Raw genomic sequence first — 14,316 nt, forward strand, 5'->3', positions numbered from 1 at the left:
TGTCTGTCTGTGAGTGCGATTTGTCCACTTTCTGGGGGACTCCCAGACTTGCAGACTGAGAGGGCGGATCAAAACTGACAGTGAAAGTTTAAATAGCAAATCATCAGAAATGGTTAACCTCTTGTTTGTGCAATACTGTGTACTAAATTAGAGGGGGCAGGACGTCTTTGTTAATTTGGTACTGTCTGCCCTGAAGCTCAAGGGGATTTGAATATACCTTCTTCTTTTGATACACAACAAATTGTGAAAATAGAGGTGACAACAAACACAAATGTTTAAGTGTATTTTAATAGGATTTGTATGTGCATAAATTTAAAGTGGAGGAAAAGTAATGGATGGTTGCAAATGAAAATTTCGAAGTGCATAGAGTTCATTTGCCCGAGTCAATGCATTTTGTTGTATGGAGCATTGATGTAATTTCTCCATAAATTTACTCCTCACTTGTTTGTTCTGTTCTTTGGGCTTTATGGTGTTGCTTGCTTGCTTCACAGAACAGCTACATTTCGTACTAACATCAGTGCACACAAAGAACTACTGATGGCATTTAGCTGCTCTTGATTTTATTTCAAGATATACAAGTGAAAGGAAGTCAATACATTCACATGTCGTTTTTTCTTCAATTGTACATTTATCTGGCTCTTTGCTTTATGTAATTATCACAGTAAAATACATGGAGCTTTGTGTTACTATTTTGCAATTCTCTATATGTGATTTAATATGACGGTGACACAGAGATATATGTAAGTAAATAAATGAGCAAATAAATAATTAATTAAAAGCTTTAGGAGCAAAAATGCCAGAAAGTAGATGAGGAACTAACTGGCTGTGGGCGCCGTTTGAGGTCGGTAACTCTTTAGTGTCGCACCGGGAAGAGAATTGTTTACATACAACTTGCTGATTTGGGGCGAAATAGTTTTTATCAGTCCAATTGTTTGTGAAAGTAAATTTTCTGATCAGTGTGAAGGCTCACATCGAGTCTCGGTCGTATGAGTCACATCACTGATCTTTATTCCGACAGGTAAGTGGCGCGTTTTGTCCTTTAACTGTGATGTTTACAATCTGTCTGTCTCCAGGATAATTTGAGTTCATCAAAGCCCGTTTGTCTCTCTTCAAGAAGCTAGTTCCGTATTTCGGAGAGCTTGTCCTTTAGCTTAACACTCTGAGCTGTCAGTGAATATAATTTAATTTCACTTTCGGTTTAAAGCTTTTTGCGACAGTCAGGCTAATGAAATGTGACCCGATTTAGCTTCGGGAAATGAAAACTGAAAAAAATAATCGCAGGTAATGTTTCGCCTCTTAAATGATTTGCTACGGATTCTCGTTGCTGTTTGCATAAATAATGTAATAATAATAATAATAATTATCTATCAGAATAGGTTTCTTTTCTCACTGCTGCTAAATTCATCTTAATCTGAGAAATACCTCAGGCCAAGTATTTATCCCTTCAAAGTTCTGTCGAAAGAAATATTGTCTTTTAAATTATGCTCTTGTTTTGCACGTTTAGCAACTATGCTGCTTTAAAATAAACCTGAACATACTTTGTTTTTTAATGATTGGAGACAAAACAAAGGTATAAACAAAGAATCCAATAGTTTTTTTCTGTATGTTTGCCACCTCTGCTAGAAAATAGATTTATAAATTATTATTTTCTTATTCCAATCAACATTTTGACCAATGAGTTTTGCAGTAGTTATATTTTTACCATTGTGGTTATTTAAAGTGTTTTAAAAACTGTGTTTGATATCACTGGGTTTTATTGTTAGTGGGGTAAACAACCGACCATACAACCACATATAGAACTAGTAGCTTATTATATACTAGATTATTATACAGTATTGTTTTATTTGTAGGGATACTTATATGCATAGTCATCGTAGTAATCTCTGATTCATAAATGTACCAAGCATATGAAATGTTGACATACATCACAACTCTTGCACTCGCCCTAATCATCAGATTTATTGGAGGTGTTTTGGAAATCTATGATGCTGAACAAATATGTGCATGTGAATAAATGAGAGTGTGATTCAAAATATAATTTTTAGTGTTCATGTTCAGAGGTATTGGAAATCGCTGTCATTTATTTCAAGGATTTATTGCTGTTCATTTTAGTGACTATGGGTAATAAAACATCCTGACTGGGCAGCGGTCCAGTAAACAGTACCTGACAGCCAGAAAAACTAATGTCTAGTCTGCTGTATCCAAGCAGAATGATGGAAAGTTGAGTGGAAGAAAAACAGAAGACACCATGATTGAACAACCAGTTACTATCAGTCTGTTAAACTGGTGTTACTCTACAAAGCTCAAAACAACAAAACACTTTAATATTCTGCTCATTATAAAGCGGTAAATTGCTAAATTAGGAAATAAGTTATGCTACATTTGTTTTGTTTTATTTTTTGTGAATACCAGAATACAGTTATGTTTTTACTTGAGGTTTACAATCCATGATAATAACCTTTTTTCTACCAATGCCGTAAGAACATAAATAAAACGTTAGCATAAAATTACAGAAGCATCCTCCGACAATGTCGCATAAAACCACCAGAAACCACCTCATATTTGTAACAACCACTTTCAAGAAGAGCATCCTCTTTCTGACATGCTGAGGAATAAGACCTCCGTATAAGAAAAGACTGTTAGATGACCTCCAATAAATCTGATTCACATAGGTTTAAAGCAAATATTAAGCTAAGAAATCTCTGACAGGCGTCTTGAAGACAGAATAGCAGCGCAGCAGTCGAGAATGATACCATGACACCTTCATGTCCAAGAGTTTTGTGTTATTTTTTAGTTTTTTATGGAAGCATTTAAAGTGATCGGTTAACTTCATTTTATTAACGTCTTAATGTAAACAGTTAAAGCTTTGACAAGTCCAGCAGAAATCGCTCAATTAATCAAATATAGAGGCAAATTGTTATAAAAGAGGGTTTCTGTTTTATACTCTAAATTAGTTGCAAAGGATTCAATGTCATAAACTGATATCGTGAAGATAATTCACTTGAACTGTGTGTTGAATAAAAATGGAGCTCTGCTGGTGTTTGCTGGTGTTTACAGTGAGATTCGGGTGCAGCGTGGACGTTACACAGAGTTGTCGGCTGTGGACACTCTGCGGGACACATGGCAGAGGAAGGCAACAAGCTGACACTGAGGCGCCTGGAGGGACCCATCAACAAGTTCATTAAAGTAGCTCTGCCCACGGACCTGGAGAGGCTGCAGAAACACCAAAGTAACATACTGAAGGCGAGGACTCACATCTGCCTGGACACATGATCACACCAGGATGCTGCCTCAGTGGGAATAAGTGCATGTTTTGTCTTTTGTGTTCGCAGTATCAACAGAGCCAGCAGTGGGAGCGCCTCCATCAGGAGCAAATAAATGCCAGCAGAACTGTTCAGGTATGTTAGAACTTTTTAAATGAACAGGGAAGGCATCTAAAGCATGTGTACTTAATGAATAACAGGTTTTATTTAGAAGATAATTTAACTGACTGCCAATTAGAGGCCCTGAACCCCATATGTCTCTGCATCAGAGTGTTTTTGTTTAATAAACCACTTTAAGCTTGTGACCTCCTAAACTTAGATCTCGACATTTTCTACATTTGTCGCAATCACGTTTTCCGATTTAACGATCAAAGAGCAGGTTTAGGGCAGCTATTGGTGGGTTTATCTATTTAAGTACAGGCAGCATCTAAATGAAGGAAATAATTGTTAGTTTTCAGCTGTAGAGCCAGTTTGATATCTGTAAACTATTGCTGCAAAATAGAGTTCAAAGTAAACAGTCAGTCACAGTGCCTTTAACTCTGTCATAGGTCAGCCACAAACTACAGCACCTTACATGATAGAAAAAAATGACAAAGGTGTATTTTGTAGAAAAGTCACTGCAATTGCAGCTGCAGGTCTTCAAGGATCTGACTCTATCAGCTTTAACATCTAGAGAGTAAAACTTAAAACCCAACTTCGATCTCTAGGCAGTTCTCCGACAAAACAGGAATAAATTTCCCTTCTGAAGTCAAGTCAAAGAAAAGTTTGTTGCCTGATTCAGAACTAAATTTGCAAGGTTCTTTAGGAAATTATTTTAATTTCTTTCTTAGACAGGAACCCAGTTTCTCCATTATTATTATTATTATTATTATTATTATTATTTATTATTATTATTATTATATTATTATTATATTATTATTATTATTATTATTATTATTATTATTATTATTATTATTATCATCATCATCATCATTTTGAAGAGGTAGCATCATGTAAAATCGACTTTTTTAAGCTTTACATTATATTACACTGTCATCTCTTCTTAAAAAACAAACCTGGATTGTTGCCTTGATTCTTTCATCCATGTTTGAGAAATCCTTTAATCGCTCATGGCAACCATTCAGCTGGGCAAAACACCTGGTTAGAGCCAGCGCCTCCTTAGAGTAGTTTTCAAGCTACTGAATTTCCAGCTCACAGAGCAGCCCTCCTCCACGACTTCCCCACGCTGCTCCTTCAGACTAGCCAGCAACAATTAGCAAACACCTGGTAGAACTCCACATCTGCAGAGCTCATTAAATGAGCTACTTCTCAGTGTGACGCTGGTAAAAACAATGTTGAAAGGTTAGTTAGTAGAGGAGCTGTGTTGTTTTGACTTCCTGAAGGCGGAGTTTCAGAAAGAGGTGGAGTTTCAAAGAGACAGATGCCCAATTTCGAGGTTATCAAATTAGGAAGGCAAATTTCTTTTAAGCCAGGTTTGATATTTAGAGTATAGCTACTTGATTGTGCTATAAAATGGCATTATGAACCTGGAAAACTCATAATACTGCCCCTTTAAGTACAATAACAAAATGTATGAATGAATTGTTTTTTATTTATGATGGATGTATGGATGGGTTTGTGTTTAGTGTAAATATATTTTACAATATGTCAAGAATATATTTGGATTTATTTTCCATAAATGTAAAAAAAACCAAACTAAAAATCTAAATAAGAAATGAAGTGAATTTACATCAGGAACCTTAATTCCTGTGTGTGGTAAGTAGTTCTTGGCGTTCTTGTTCACCTGGCTGGTGTGACGACCCCCGAGGGGGGATGCTGCTTCCTGGAAGCCTTTGTGTCTCTGAAGGTGAAATAACTCCAGACAGACACACACCTATCCTCTCACCATTACTCCTCTCACCCCTCTGGGAGTTCTCACGAAGTGCTTTCCTGTGTCTTCAAGTCATTAAGTCAGAGTCGGTTTTAGGTGCTGCTGTTTTAGGTGTTTGTGTGTGTTTTGAGGTGTGTTTTTGTTTTTTATTTTTTAGATGTTGGTGGGTAGTCGGACTGATGGGTGGTCTTTAAATCAGAATCCATAAAATGTCTCCTCTTGTGTTGGGTCAGGATCTGTGCTCACATTACTGACCCGCTTCATTTGCAGGCTGACATGTGCCTGACCCGTCTGCCTCCTTGTTAATCAGTTTGTCTTTTCGGCATCGTGCACGTGGAGGCCTGGGTGTGGGCGCATGTTTATTCATGTTCTGTAATTAAAGGAATGTGTTATCGGCAGGACGTTGACCCGACAAGGCCGGGTTGTTCCTCGGCCTGGAGGGCTGATGGCTGCGATGTAATCCTCCTGTCACCCTCGGGGCATTTCTCGTGTTCCCCTGCCTCATATCTAAACCTTACTAAGCTCCTCACTCACCAGCACACACCCCCACACAGACACGTATAAACACACACACACACACACAGACACAGACAAGCCTTACATTGAACAAACATTGTAAAAGTTGAGCAAAAGCTCACAAGCCAGATAAAAAGGGACAAATTTGCATCATCCTTGAACTGCAGTCGGCAGGCTGCACAAATTCTGTGTTATAATTTTGTTTTGAAAGTTCAGGTTCAGCTCAAGTCCTCCTTCAGTTGCCCTAAAATGAGTCTTATTTTGAAGGGTACAGGTGAAATGAACTTTGAATGAATTCAGCACCTCAGTGTTTCACATTTAAAAACAAGAGCAGTCACGCAGGATGCAATGTTGTGAACAAACAGGCTCTGTTGGAAAATTGGAATCAGTAGTGAAAATATATTTTTAATAAAAACATAATTTAGGTTCCTTTTCCTGTTTCAACCAACAGGTATGCTGGTCTTGTTTCTTATTTTTTGTACTTTTCAAGGACTTAATTCATTTTAGCTTTATTTTAGTTTCCTAAGCACCAGAGCGAGATTTCATTCTGAGTAACCTGTGAGTCATGTGCGGTTCTGCAGCAACTGAGAGCCAACATGAGAGAGATGGAGCAGCTGTGCAGCCGGGTCCGATCTGAAGACGCCGAAGCTCTGGAGGAGCTCGTAAAGCCGGTCAGGGAGAGCGCGTCAGCCGCTGCACAGGACTTCCTGCTTCTGCACTCCAACCCGCCCCCACCAGTCCCCGCGGCGCCGCCGAACACTCGACCCTCCATCAATCGGTCCAGCAGCTGCCACGATCTGGAGGAGGAAGACGAGGAGCCGCTGTCGGACCTGCAGATTCAACTTCGACTTCCAGAAATTCCGTCCGATCAGAACGCGTCCGAGTCCTGGGATAATCTGGAAGAGGTGCGTTTGTCAATTTCATAACAAAAAATGCCTGTACCTATATTTGAGTGTTTATAAACTATTATGTGAGAAAGTATTTTTCCTCCTTCAGTTTTTTCCTTTTTTTTTTTTTTTTGTAGCTTGTCTTTGAGGAACAAATGACTTTAGACCTGTCAGTTGGAAAAGGGATATGAAGCCATTCCTAAGGAATTGAGGGTCATTATGCATTTATGGAGAAAACATGGTATCAAGATGAGCCTTTCCAGGGGTGTCCAGGCTAACAAAACTAAACTATTGCTCATCAACCCAGGAGGTCACAAAAGAACCCAGAACAATTACCTCCGTGCCCTAAGAACAGGTTGTGCCACACTTTGTGGTAACATCTGCAGTCAAGCGTTTGCAATAACTGAAAATGAGTGTTTTACATCACGGTGGAGGAATTTTGGCCCCCTTTTTTCTGAATTGTTTTAATCCAGCCACATTGTAGAGGTTTCAAGTCTGTTTTAGATCACTTTGATTATCACTTTGAGCCGTTCAGAGGTGAACTTCCTCTAGATCATCCTGCTGTAGAGGTCAAGACGCTTGAGGTTGAGAAATAATGGCTGGATTTGCTCACAAGGTTTTTTTCTGGAGAGCAAAATTCAAGGATCAAACTAGCAAAGAGGCCCAGATCATCACACTGCCACCACCATGTTTAGTGATCAAAGTCAATTACTTTGTTTCCAGTCTGTACCAGAGTTTCTTTAACGTGGAAGGTGATGTGTTGTATCTCCTGCTTCAAGGCCTCAGACAGGTTTTGTTTCTTCACTCAACATGTCTGCTAGTAATTAGGCCCGGGCGAAAATTAACCTACTTTTCCTTAAAGTAAAATCATTGTTTGACAAAGGGGTAATCACTTTTTAACTAACTTACAAATAACGTTTAAGTAATGTGTAAGAGCTTGTTTTAAATCAGTAATTCCTAATATTGATTTTAAGAAAAGTTCTTGTTCCACTGGGAGATTATTTCATTTCTAACGTGGGAAAATGCTTTGGAATAAGTGAAATAATCTGCCGGGGGAACTAGTGCTTTTATTTTTCCTACATCTTGCTAAAAAGTTTACCTGTAGGTTAATTCCGACTTATTTCAAGAGTGCAAACATAACATTTGCACTAGAAACCCAAAATACCTTTTAGACTTTGTGTTTCTGCAGTGCATCATTCTGAGACTGCGTATTGTATTTTTGTCTGATATTAAAATTAGTTTGATGGTCTGAAAGACTTAAAAGCAAATATGGGTGATTTCTTTTTAACAGCACGGTATAATGAGGTGTAACTCTAAAAAGGAGAAATGAGTGAAAAGGGATAAACATTCTTGAAAATAGAAAAAATGGAGGAGATTGCAGTGAAAAGGATGTTTAGTTTATTTTCATTAGATAATGCAGTACATTTGTCTGATAAGTAATTAACTGAAATAAAAGAAAACCTTAACCCTTCTCTCCCTCAGGACCTGAAGGAACTGAGCGGCTTGGTGACGGAGTTCTCCCTGCTCGTCCATGTGAGTAAAAACACTCTGCAGGTTGCGACGTTCACCTTTCTGCATCGACTGCATTGCTCCGTCTACACGCAGCAAACCCGAGAGTGACGGAGGCCGCTCAGCCGCACCGTTTCCAGGAAGCGCCCTGATCTCTGAGCGGCGTCCTCAGAGATCAGCTCAGGAGAGAACGGCCGGGGCCCCAGACGTCCTACGCTGGGGAGAGGCCGCGGAGTTGACGAGAGGGAGGGAGGGAGGAGAGGGGACATGGTGGGAGGCCGGCAGGTTGTCATGTGGGGAGAGGAGGGAAACGAGGGATGCAACAGAGCAGGTGGAGAACAGACGGTTCAGATTATCTCTTTCCTCGGGGAAAGAGTCAGAGGAGCAGGGAGGCTGAGAGAAAGAGAGATTAGCAAAGGAGAGAGAGTGAGAGTAGTAGTAGTAGAGATGTAGCGGTGTAAGAAAAAAAAATACAGAGGGGGGGCAAAAGAGCATAGACATGTTGTGGCGTCTCTAGGGTGAGAGATGCTGTTTGGGGAGTTATATTCCAGCAGGCTGAGCCACAGTGGAAACACTGAGTGAGTGTGTGGTTGTTCCTTTGTTTTTGTCACGGTAGCGTCTGAGTTTCTTTACTCGTCTGCCTTCTCTTTAGAACTTTCCACCGATCTCTAAGCGTTGAATGATCTGTTTAGCTAGCATATGCGTTTATAGAACCAAATAAAATCAGCCCATCTTTAGTTCGTCAAATCTTTTCACTATTGTGTCATTTTACAAGTTTTTTTTTTTTTACATCATTTGTGAAGTTGAATAGTTTCTTGGTTTTTATCAAAAGATGAATCATTTGTAATTTATTCTAATCTGATATTAACCTTAAATGTCCTTGGAATTATGTATAAAAGTCAAACTTTAATTTGTAAAAAACATAAAACTATTAAAAAGCGTGTAAGAGTTCCAGCTTTATTTAGCTCCAAACATCTCAAATTTCTTACAAACTTTAGATTTTTTCTATAGTTATTAAACCTAAATAAATAAATGTGGGAAAAAATTTCAATTCTGAAAACTATTAAAATTTTGATTAATTTGAAAAAACAAGTTTTGCCCGATGTTTCTTTTTGTTCCATCATTTGTGCAGCCTAAATTGTAACATCTTAATTTATAAAATAACTGGCTGCTTTGCAAAACCTTTTTTTTTTAACAAATTGTCAGTTTTAAATATTAACAATTTAACCAAACGATTATAGCAACGTTTCTTTGTTTTATTTAGTTCTAATAGTTTTTGTGCAACTTAAACATACCTATGCTAATTTAATAAGGTTTACAGTTTTCTTAAATCTTCAGGCTAAAGGACAAAAGTATATTTTTTTGTCAAAATGTTTATTGTTGGAAAAATATTACATTTTGGGAAATATTTAAATTCAACATTTTTTTTTCATGGAACTTAAAATTAGCATTTTAAAAAATGTTAAACGTTTTTGACTTGTGTTTCGAGCAATTTTTTTTAATATTAAACTATTTTGCAAAAATATAGATATATTTTTGAACCACTTAGTTGTTGTGTTACGTGCATCTAGGCAAATGCACGTTTTGACTTATTTTATATTATCAAAAAGATCATAAGAGTGCTCTATGAAGCTTTTGTTTTTTTTAGGAACTCATCATTTCTTTTAGAAGAAATCAAACTAGTTATTGTAATAAAAACAAGTTTATGCCAGAGTTCTTCTGCCAGGCTCTGAAGTTTCAGATTTGAAGACAAAAACAATGACAGCCTGTAAGATGAGAGAGCGACGACAAAGCAGCTCAGCGTAACTCGGAGGCTGGTGAATATTGCAGACCTCTGCAGGAATGAGCAAAATATCATCAGAAAGCAACAGGAAGCTCCTTTTTGTGGTGTAAGAGGAGCAGTAAGAGCAGGTGAAGGAGGCGCGGGTTGTTTCTGAGGAGGAAGAGGAAACGAAGGGTAGAGCTCCGTGTTCTGCTTGTTGTTTGGCCCCTGTGTCCGTCCAGTCCTCACATGGAGCGAGAGGCAGCTGCCACTCTGAATATTTCATGAGATCCACACAATAGCACACAGAGTGTGACCAAATCCCAGACGAATATACTGACGCGCGCGCGTGCCTCCACCGTGCAGGAGAGCAGAGTTTGGTCAGAAAATAAATCTTTGAGCACAACAGGTGGTCGCTACACCTGCGTGTGTGTGTGTGTGTGTGTGCGTGTGTGTCTCAGTGCACCTTGGAATATGAGTGTGTGCTAATGTGCTCCTCCATGCTTCAGTCCCAGCAGGAGAAGATTGACAGCATAGAGGACAACGTCAACACAGCCGCGGCCAACGTGGAGGAGGGGACCAGGAGCCTGGGGAAGGTGGGTGTTTATGTATCTGTGTTTATGTCCCGATGATCCCCCTGTGTGAGTGTGTGTGGTGTTTGGGAGATCGATGGCACTTTGCCTCCCGGCCATTCCACTGCGTTTGTCCCGATCGATCCCTTCCAATATGGAGGAAAGCTGCAATTAAGGAAATAGAGAGAGGAGAGGGGGAAGACGGAGGCGGGGGGAGTGATAAAGACATTGGATAAGGCGAACAAGGCAGGACCCACATGTTTGAGTGTGTGTGTGTTAGATTTAAATAAATATGTTGTCATTTCTCAGTTCATCTACATTAACCCACAATATAAATCAGAGGATAAGTCACTGGCCCTTATATGTATTAATATTGAACTTTTTCTCTTTATTATCCAGAATGAATCCTTTTTTGTAATTATGTTCCTGTTGAAGTATTTATTTTAAATCAAAGATAGAAAAACAGAAGAACGTTCCTATATAAAATTTCCTCTCAAGTGAAACTTTTTAAAAAGGTTTGAGTTGCTCATCACCTAAGGGATTTGTTTAAATATCAGTTTTTGTTAAATATGTAAAAGTTACAAATATGCTAAATTATTAGTGTAATGCTCTCTACAGTTAACAAAATAAATGTGGCATAGCATAGCTTTCCTGTTAAAGATGTGCAGAAAACTTGAGATTGAATTAATCTTCTATTACTGCAACATAACCTCATATAGAAAAATGATCCTTAGAGACTTTTTCACTTTTTCATTTTCATTGTCCTAACATTGTAAGTCCCAGTCCAGCCTTGTTTGTCAGAGGTCCAGTTGTTTTAATGTTGAAGTACAAGTTTAGGAGAGGAGATATTTTCACTGATTTATGGAGATCAACGTGTTTACATGTTCTCTTAACTTTCCCATTTTGAAGAGTGAGTAGGAGAATAGAAATCTGTGTCGCCTCATATTTATGGAACATGAGCTTTAACTCAAAGTAAAGTCGCTAGTTTGATTCCTGACATGGGCCTGTAAAACATGCTTGTCTCTCTATGCAGACTAGCAATACATAAAGACTACTGATGACTACAAATTCTTAAAAATAATAATAATAAAAACTGTTCAGTGGTGTTCATTTTATTGGGATTTTAGGGTTTCTACAAATGTGCTTCTGGGGAAAAAAAAGGAACATTATTTCCCGGTTTTTGTAAAACTTTTACAGTGTGAGATTATGCTGCTGTAACAAAAGTTTCAAGGATTTGGGTTTTTGTTTTTTTTTTTAGCCAGGGTGCCAATAACCGAGGGTTGTTTAATTAAATTTAGGTGTTGGCAATGTTTGGTTTTCTTTGTTTTTTTTTGGCTTTGTACGGGTAATGAGTAGATGAGATTTGAGCCGTTGCTTTTTTTTTTATTTAAAAAAAAGAAACATTCAAGTCTAAAACATCCAGTGGGTCAATTTAACAGTGTTACTTCAGTAGCGGTTTGGTTCTTTTTATACGCCCATCAATGGTTACACTAAACTTCTGAGAAAATGAACCAAAAATGTGTCTGTGGCGGGTTTTTAATAACAACTGGGAACATTTTAAATGTAAATTATAGCTGAATGTAATAAAATAAAACATTACGTTTAATTTGGTTGTTTAAAAGAAATTTAGCAGAATAAGAGGACAAACAAATTCCCACCTGCTGTGAGCCGCGTTGGTGGGTGTAGAGGCTGAGCAGATGAAACAGATGAGAAGGGTGTCAGATGTTTTAACGTGTTTGAAAGCTTGTAATCTGTAATCGGGTCAAACACGTATTACACACACACACATACGCAGATATATATATACAACCCGCTCATTTCCTCCTTCCAACCACAACTTCTATAGCCAGAGTCCTTTTAACTTTGCTCACATGAAATTAAAATTCCCTCGACTGCCACAGGGATGTGGACAAGCAATGCTGGCTTTTGAGCTAGATTAATTTAATGGCGAGTGTTAATCAAGTGAGTGTGTGTGTGTGCGTGTGTGTGAGGACGGTCGGAGAATCAATCATTAATTGCCATCAGCAAAAAGCACCTTCCACTCTGATGATAACAGCTGTAATAACACGCGCCCCACATCTCTCTGATTTCTCCTAAATGAAGATAATAAAAAGGCTTTGATGATGCGTCCGTTCGCATTTACACATGCGGGCTTGTTTGTATTTTATGTTTTTTGACTTGGGCTTCAGCCTTGCACACGGATTGATGAGTGATCATGAAAGGGCAGATGCATGCTCGCCCTGTCGCAGCCTGCCTTTAAGCCACAAAGGCCCGGCGCCTCTAAAGGTGCGCGAGGTAAATTAAACCGGAGCGTATCTCTTCTTCATGTCTCTCCAGGCGGCGGGCTACAAGCTGGCGGTGCTGCCGGTCGCCGGGGCGCTGCTGGGCGGCGCGCTGGCAGGGCCTCTCGGCCTGCTGGCCGGGTTCAAAGCTGCTGGGGTGGCTGCTGCTGTGGGAGGGGGCGCCCTGGGCTTCGCGGGTGGCAGCCTGGTCCGAAAACACCGCCGAGCTCAAGTGGACCAGCAGATGAGACGACTGACGGCGCCGCCGGCAGAAGAACTGGAGAAAAATAAGGACAAATGAAGCTCTTCTGCGCGGACTGACTGACCTGGACCTGTGGGTCTGAAGAGACTCAGCGCCAGACAATGTGTGCACTTTGTTGAACAGATGTTTAAAAATGCCTTAATTGCGACCTGCAGTCCTGCTCAGACGGTTCTGCATCAGGACGACTCCGACACTTTGATTGTTTAAATGGTTTATGTTTACCCAGGTTGGGTTAAAGTACAAAAAAACGCAATGACTTCATAAAAGCATGAAAAGGAGCACAAATTCAAACTAGCATGACTCCGCCACTACCATGCATCGCAGTTGGTTCCATGTCACTCCTTTAGCTACTCGTTGGCTTGAACTGTACTGGTTTCACGGTTGCACTTAGATACACTAGCCAATTAATTTTCATGTGAGGAAAACAGTTTTGTGGAGACGTTTTTTTTGTCTCCAACACCAAAATTATACCAAACAGTGATGTTGAAATGGATAAAACATTAACTTACTAAAACACTTTTCCCCAAAGATGACTTGGATATTGTTTATAATATCTGAACGTTTTAAAATGACATCACCGACAAGAAACCAAATTATTTGAATGAACTCTGCAGGTTCAGCCAAGAAGAATCATCAAATGTTTTTCTCAAATGACACCAAAACCTTGTTCATCGTTCTCTGTGGCTGAAGTGCATTTGGTGGTGGTATGTATAACCTTAAAAACTTAATCGTTCCAAGAACAGCTCAAATGGTGAGACTGTAAAAATCTTCAGGTGTGAATGGTTTCTTCAGCAATATTTACTGCATCAAAGCACACTACAGCTTATACCTGTTTTTTTTAATGTGAAAATGTGGCCTTTGTGAGAAAATCATGAGATTTCAACATTTGTGCCAATGCATCACTAAGGCAGATGAAAGCCTTGCCTCTTCCTTTTCTTCTTCTGCAGGGTTTCTACATTGTCTATTCTTCTGTGTTTTTGTGAATAGCTAATGACAAATTGAAGTAATAATTCTTATATTTATGCAGCAAAGTATCACTCCTGGTGCCAAAGTCCAGACCACTTCAGTCTGGAGAGTTGTTGTATCCCGAGATGCTTCTGTTGTCAAATAAAGTATTTCTTTTTTAGCAAAGACGTCGCTCATTGACAGAAACAAATGGGATGAATAAGTTGGCGTATTTTTGTTGGATGATCTAATTTTAGCTAGATACTAATGAGTGACCGCCCAGCATCATGCTGCCACTACTGGATTTTTAGTTGAGCTTTATGTTTTAGGTTTTATGTTAAAAAAAATCTGTTTTTTTTTTTTAACTGTTGTGAGAAAAGGAAAAATCTAAACATCCAAGCATAATTCTCAGAATTTCAGGAGACGTCATGATCAATAACCAGTTAAG

The 14,316-nt window shown here is 39.0% G+C and overlaps 1 protein-coding gene across 2 annotated transcripts; it reads left to right on the plus strand.

Annotated features, from left to right (window-relative positions):
- The first annotated feature begins 874 nt into the window (after positions 1–874).
- Positions 875–14,316, plus strand: stx17 (syntaxin 17). 2 transcript variants are annotated; one of them, XM_055047418.1, is made up of 7 exons: positions 875–1,018; positions 3,058–3,243; positions 3,333–3,398; positions 6,231–6,554; positions 8,019–8,069; positions 10,317–10,403; positions 12,717–14,316. In XM_055047418.1, the coding sequence occupies exons 2-7, from the start codon at positions 3,121–3,123 to the stop codon at positions 12,960–12,962; spliced, it is 897 nt and encodes a 298-aa protein (XP_054903393.1). In that variant the 5' UTR covers positions 875–1,018; positions 3,058–3,120; the 3' UTR covers positions 12,963–14,316. The 2 variants fall into 2 exon arrangements, with proteins under 2 accessions (XP_054903393.1, XP_054903394.1); XM_055047419.1 differs by lacking the exon at positions 875–1,018 and adding an exon at positions 1,221–1,281.

Source organism: Poeciliopsis prolifica, unplaced genomic scaffold (assembly GCF_027474105.1).
Source record: "Poeciliopsis prolifica strain line A6 unplaced genomic scaffold, Auburn_PproV2 SCAFFOLD026, whole genome shotgun sequence".
Classification (NCBI taxonomy): domain Eukaryota; kingdom Metazoa; phylum Chordata; class Actinopteri; order Cyprinodontiformes; family Poeciliidae; genus Poeciliopsis; species Poeciliopsis prolifica.

Excerpts from the sequence above, each read along its gene's own strand:
- stx17 (XM_055047418.1), top strand. The coding sequence starts at position 3,121 with ATGGCAGAGGAAGGCAACAAGCTGACACTGAGGCGCCTGGAGGGACCC. Across the intron at positions 6,555-8,018 it reads CCTGGGATAATCTGGAAGAG|GACCTGAAGGAACTGAGCGG; the intron begins GTGCGTTTGTCA and ends TCTCTCCCTCAG. Across the intron at positions 8,070-10,316 it reads AGTTCTCCCTGCTCGTCCAT|TCCCAGCAGGAGAAGATTGA; the intron begins GTGAGTAAAAAC and ends TCCATGCTTCAG.